At 31.0% G+C, this 6,397-nt stretch overlaps 2 protein-coding genes across 2 annotated transcripts in view; both read right to left on the bottom strand.

The window, feature by feature from the left end:
• HELRODRAFT_116521 (hypothetical protein) overlaps positions 1-1,424 on the bottom strand; it is a gene marked incomplete at its 3' end in the record, with an annotated part of 6,128 nt that extends 4,704 nt beyond the window's left edge. Inside the window, exons 1-3 of the mRNA XM_009033403.1 lie at positions 1,076-1,424; positions 777-973; positions 173-292 (exon numbers count right to left, since the gene is read on the bottom strand). Of these exons, the coding sequence (XP_009031651.1) occupies positions 173-292; positions 777-863 (207 nt within the window). The 5' untranslated portion in view covers positions 864-973; positions 1,076-1,424. The remainder of the gene's footprint in view (positions 1-172; positions 293-776; positions 974-1,075) is intronic.
• A 1,771-nt stretch (positions 1,425-3,195) lies between these two features.
• Positions 3,196-4,491, bottom strand: HELRODRAFT_182669 (hypothetical protein; the record flags this gene model as incomplete). The annotated part of the gene is made up of 2 exons (XM_009033402.1): positions 3,196-3,958; positions 4,424-4,491. 2 exons carry the CDS (start codon positions 4,489-4,491, stop codon positions 3,196-3,198), a joined length of 831 nt encoding a protein of 276 aa, XP_009031650.1.
• Between the last annotated feature and the right edge of the window lie 1,906 nt (positions 4,492-6,397).

The following is a 6,397-nucleotide window of genomic DNA, read 5'->3' as shown; positions in this document are numbered from 1 at the left end:
ACGAACGAACGTACGAACGAACGAATGAATGAATGAAAAATAAAAGTATAAATGGATGAAGAAAAATAAAAATAAAATAATTTATTAATCAGCCAATAGCAATCAGACAACACGGCCTATAAATTTTTAACTCCTCCCACAGGCCAACCGGCCAGCCAATAGAAAGACTCACGTGCATAAGCAACAGACCAATGATGAACGAGCTACCCTGGCAATAACCAACATCACGATCGTAGACTGAATAAGCCTTAGCCACGTTGTACAGATTTTCTTGACCTTCGCCCCACGTGACCTTGAGGTCATTGACACATTTAATTTGATTGGTTGGTGAGTGGATGACAAAACTAGTTTGATTGGTTGATGAGTGGAAGACAAAACAAATTTGATAGGCTGGTGAGTATCCAATTAATTCTAATTGGTAATTGTAATTGGTTGTAAACGAACCAACTAATTGAAATGATTGGTTGGACCGTGAATGACCCAATTAATGTGATTGGTTAATGAGTGGATAAATAATCTATTGGGACACAAATAGTTAATTAATACATTTTAATAAATAAGTCAGTCAGTCGGTTGGCAGTAAATCAATCGTTTAACCAATCAACCAAAAAACCAACCAATCAATCAATTATTCATCAATCAATTATCAAGCAAATTAACTAACCAATCAAGCAATCACTCAACCAGCCAATCAATCAAACAATCAACTAACAAACCAATCAATTAACCAACCAATCAACCAACCAATCAATCCTCCAACCAACCAACCAACCAACTTTAAACATTTCGTGTTTGGGATAAGTCCTGGCAATATCCCTAGCTATGGTTTTTTCGAATGATGATGGTAACTTCAAAAGATCCATATAAGACAAGGTTTGTATATTCTGCTGTCGCAACAACTTTAACTGATGTGAAAACTTCTGCTGTTGTTGTTGATGTTGTTGTTGATGTTGTTGTTGTTGTTGTTGATGTTGTTGTTGATGTTGTTGTTGTTGATGTTGTTGTTGTTGATGTTGTTGTTGATGTTGTTGTTGTTGATGTTGTTGTTGTTGATGTTGTTGTTGATGTTGTTGATGTTGTTGTTGTTGATGTTGTCGTTGTTGATGTTGTTGATGTTGTTGATGTTGTTGTTGTTGATGTTGTTGTTGATGTTGTTGTTGTTGTTGTTGCTGCTGCAAAAAAACAGGTACTTCAACATTATTAATGCTGTCAGCATTAGTTGTAGTAGTTATTGTTGTAGTTGTAGTTGTTGTTGTTGTTGTAGTTGTTGTTGTTGTATCTGTTGCATTTTCGATCACGTCATCCTCATCATCATTCAATTTGATACTAATTTTTGTTGATGGCAACAATGTTGATGCTGTTGTTGTTGGTAGCAATGATGTTGACGTCGTCGTTGATGTTGCTGCAGATGTTGATGTTGATGTTGTTGCAGTTATTGTTGTTGCAGATGTTGCTGCTATTGTTGCAAATGTTGCTGCTATTGTTGCAAATGTTGCTGTTGGTGTCGAAAAAGTTGCTGTTGTTGTCGCAAATGTTGCTGCTATTGTTGCAAATGTTGCTGTTGTTGTTGAAAATGTTGTTGTTGTTGTCGCAAATGTTGCGGCTGTTGTTGCAGATGATGATGACGATGATGATGTTGATGTTGTTGATGATGTAGCTATTGGCAGTGGAGCTGGTGCTCTGGCAGTGCTGATAGCAGAGATAGACATTGACTTCTTGTGCCATTTTGAAAAATCATTCTTCTCAAATGTTGCCGAAGTTTTCAGCGAAGGAAATGAGCCTGAGAGTAAAAAGCAAACACGATTCTGATGATGATGAGAAATGCAAAAACATCATCTTCATTAGCATCGTCGTCGTCATCATCATCATCGTCATCCTTATCAGCATCATCATCACCATCAGTTGTAACCCTAATCGTTATCACCAACATCATCATCATCATCGTCATCGTTGTGGTTGCAACTCTAACTCAACAATGACTATCATCATCATCAATATCACCATCATCATCATCACCAATATCACCATCAACATCATCATAAATACCACCATCATCATCATCATCATCAACACTACCATCATCATCATCATCGTCATAAACACCATCATCATCATCACCAATATCACCATCAACATCATTACCATCATCATCATCACTATCACCATCATCATCACCATCATCATCAACATCACCATAGTGATGATAATAATAATAATAATAATAATAATAATAATAATAATAATAATCAACAACAGTGACCAACCCATGTCGACGCTTTGGACATACTGACCCTCCTCTTGACATTCATCATCATCACCATCGGCCTCATCGCCGTGACGTCATCGCTACTATTATCATCATCGTTACTGGCATCGTTATCAGCAGAGTCGTTTGAGCCTATGGTAAATAGATAATAATAATAATTAATTATTATATATATTTATATATTATATTAATTATTATATATTATAATTATCTTTATAATGATTAATTAATTAAAACATGAAAATATTTCACACATACATACATACATACATATACACATACACACACATACATATACACATACATATACATACATAAACACATACATACACACATATATACATACACATACATACATATACACAAACAAATAATATTGTAATCTTTAATCTGCCTGAAAATTAGTATGATGTTAACAGAGTCAAGAATCTTATTAGGAAGTTGTCGAGTAATATACTAATAATACAACGCATACATACATACATACATACAAACACACACATACAAACACACACACATACAAACACACATACATACATACACACACACATACAAACACACACACATACATACACACACACCACACACACACATTATAGTGTGTTTAGTTGTAGCAAATTTCCTAAATTAAATCCATTAGCAATATTTAAACATATAAGACACACACACACACACACACACACATCACATCCTCATCATTATTAACATCACCATCATCATCATCAATATCACCATCACCACCATCATCATCATCATCATTAACATCATCATCAATATCACCATCATCATCATCATTAAAATCATCACCATCATTAAAATCATCACCATCATCATCAATATCACCACCATCATCATCATTAACATCATCATCAATATCACCATCACCATCATCGTTAAAATCATCACCATCATTAAAACCATCACCATCATCATCCCCAAAAAACACCTTTCCTAATGACAAGCAGTGGCCGGCCTTCGTCGCGAACTCCACTCACCAGCTGCCACACCAGGCCCCTCAGTGGATCTGGGATCGACCAGTCCTGTTTAAAAATGTCTCCCGCAGTTTGCCGAAGTTTAGCGAGCCTCTGCGGCTTCTTGTGGTCCTTCTCTGACGATTTTGCGTTCCATTTGGTTATTAGTGAAACCCACATTTCCCATGATTGTTTGTTTTCCATTTGAGATGTTGTTGATGTTGTTGCTGGTGCATTGTTGGCGTATTGTTGGCTCTGATCCTCTTGGTGATAGTAAGAAGATTGTTGTTGTTGCTGTTGATGTTGTTGTTGTTGTTGATGTTGTTGTTGTTGCTGTTGTTGATGATTGTTATCTCTGTAGTTAGGCAGTTGATTGTTATAGTTAATCATCGTTGATGATGTTGCGTTCTGGTTGGCCTTACAAAATACAGGGCTAATTTCCAAACTGTTCGGAGTTCTGTTGTTGGTGGTGGTGGCGAAGTTGTTGTGGCTACTGTTGCTGCTGTGGTTAGTGAAGTTGCTGCTGCTGCTGCTGTGGTTAGTGAAGTTGCTGCTGCTGTGGCTAGTAAAGTTGCAGCTGCAGTTGTTAGATGCATCAAAGTAATTCGATGACGCTGACGTAGATGAGAGGTTCGATAGTAGGCTGGATGTCGAATTCTGCCTCGAATGTTTTTTGAAGAAACTAGAGGTCGTGGGTGCCTTTATGTCTTCTGCCAGTTTCCTAATTAGCATATTATAATTAACATATTGTAATTAACATATTGTAATTAACATATTGTAATTAACATATTATAATTAACTAATTGTAATTAACATATTGTAATTAACATATTGTAATTAACATATTATAATTAACATATTATAATTATAAAAATAATAATAAAATGAAAAAAATCTGGAATTTTTAGTAAGAATTGAACCTTACAATTAACATATTATAATTAACATATTATAATTAACATATTATAAATAACATATTATTTTCATGTTTTAATTAATTAATCATTATAAAAATTATAATTATAAAATAAAAAAAATACAAGAATTTTTAGTAAGAATTGAACCTTTTAAAGTTCAAAAGAGAAACTAAGTATCAAATATGGAAAATATCATTATAATAATTTTTATTATTATTATTGAAAGATTAAAATAAAAAGTTTATTTAATTCTCAGAATTATCTCTAACTCGTTTGCCTGTTCGAGTTTTCTTAATAGCTCCAACTGTTCGGCGTCAAGTGTCGTCGGCCCATCCATAATTATATTTTAAATTAATTATAATATAATTAATCTAGGTAATTATAGATGATTCTAAGAATTTAATCAACTTTTTTTTTTAAATTCCTTCAATTATTTATTTATTATAGTTTATTGATTAAGCCACCACTTAGAATTATTGCTGTTGCTAATTCCAACATTAATCACTGTGATGTTGGTTTTACTGATTCCAGATGAACTGGACATCATCATACTCATCACCGAAAACTTCAACAAGTGTTTGTCGGTTTTACTAATTTCATCATCATATCTGAATAGCGCTAGAACTCTTATCGAGGTCGTTGCAATAAAAAACATATTTACGATCAGAGCAATTTACTAAATCACACTTACATAATGACATCTTGTTATTCTTATTAGTATTAATATACCCTTTTGAAATATAATATATAAAAATAACATAACATATAAATATATAATATAATTATAATAATATATTTTTCCATATATAAAAATATAATATAATTAATATATTATATTTTTATACTTTGTATTATTTTTATCATTTATATATCATGTATATACCACCAGTGCAGTGAGTAGCTACATTAGATAGAATTTCGATTAAATAATTAAATTATATTATTATTATATTCACTAATTAATTATGTTATTGTTAAAATGTTAGCTTATCAATCATCTTGCTGATGAATGATCAATTAATAAATATTATTTTAAATAAATAGTAGTTAACTGTTAAATAAAGTAATGTGGGATAAAACTTTATGATTATGACATGAAAGTTTAATCATGTTAATTTAATAAATTTAATTTTAGTTTAAAGTTTAAACTAAATTTCAATTTTTTAAAACTTTATTTAATTCAATAAAAAGTTAAAACTAATTTTCAGGGTCAAATTTTAAGTTTTTTGTTTAATTTAATATAGTCTTGAAGATTCAGTTTTTAAATTTAAAACATAGATCAACAATTATATGACAATAAAATATTATTGCATTTGTGTGGTATGATTGAAAATGGATTTATTAAATTTTTTTTTAAATTTAAATTTTAAACGAAACAATTTTTTGGGGTGTGGTTTAAAAGTCCTTGAAAAACACCAAAAAATTAAGCTAAAATTAATTAATATTATAAATTTAAAAAAAGGCAAATAAACAAATAAAAAACAAATTAGGTTGTCATTGTTACAAAATTCATCGTTCTATTTTTAATTAAAATCGCCGTTTTATTTGATATCGGAGATTTAAATTTTAAATGGCAAAAAATTATGGAAAATCCCTTAAGATAGTAAACAAACATTCAAATTAAATAAATGCAGGTACATAATTAATTTTATGGAAAGTCGTTAAAATTTAAATAACATTAAAACCAAGAGAAGGCCTATTTACCAATATTCAACAATATATATATATATATATATTATGGATATGGCAGACTCATTATATATATATGCATTGTTTATACATGAGGTCAAGGTCAATCTAACAAATTTGTTACATAGAATCGCTATATTTGTCGAAAAGTGAATTTTAGTTAAAGTTAAAGTAAACAATCAGTTTTTAACTGATTGCTCAGCGATTATCGTCTAAGTTGCTTTTTTCATTTCTATAAACTTAGTTATCAAATCGGTTAGTTGAAAATAAAATGATTTAAGATTTTGATTCCGGAAAATTTATGACAAATGTATTGATGCTTATATTTATTTTAATATTGACATTTATACATTTTGTTCAATTTTTCTGAAATGAAACTTTTTTGGATGATCAATCAATCAATCAATCCATCAATCAATGATCCTCCTTTGTCCATCGGGGGACCGTCGAGGCCGATGGTGTACATCTAAGCATGCTTTTCACATTTATTTTTTTCCTTTTTTCATTCCAAAAACCTTTTCTATCTTTAGCCAGTTTTATTGAACCAACACCAG

Source organism: Helobdella robusta, assembly GCF_000326865.2.
Source record: "Helobdella robusta unplaced genomic scaffold HELROscaffold_90, whole genome shotgun sequence".
NCBI lineage: Eukaryota > Metazoa > Annelida > Clitellata > Rhynchobdellida > Glossiphoniidae > Helobdella > Helobdella robusta.
This window is presented reverse-complemented; position numbering and strand designations above follow the sequence as displayed.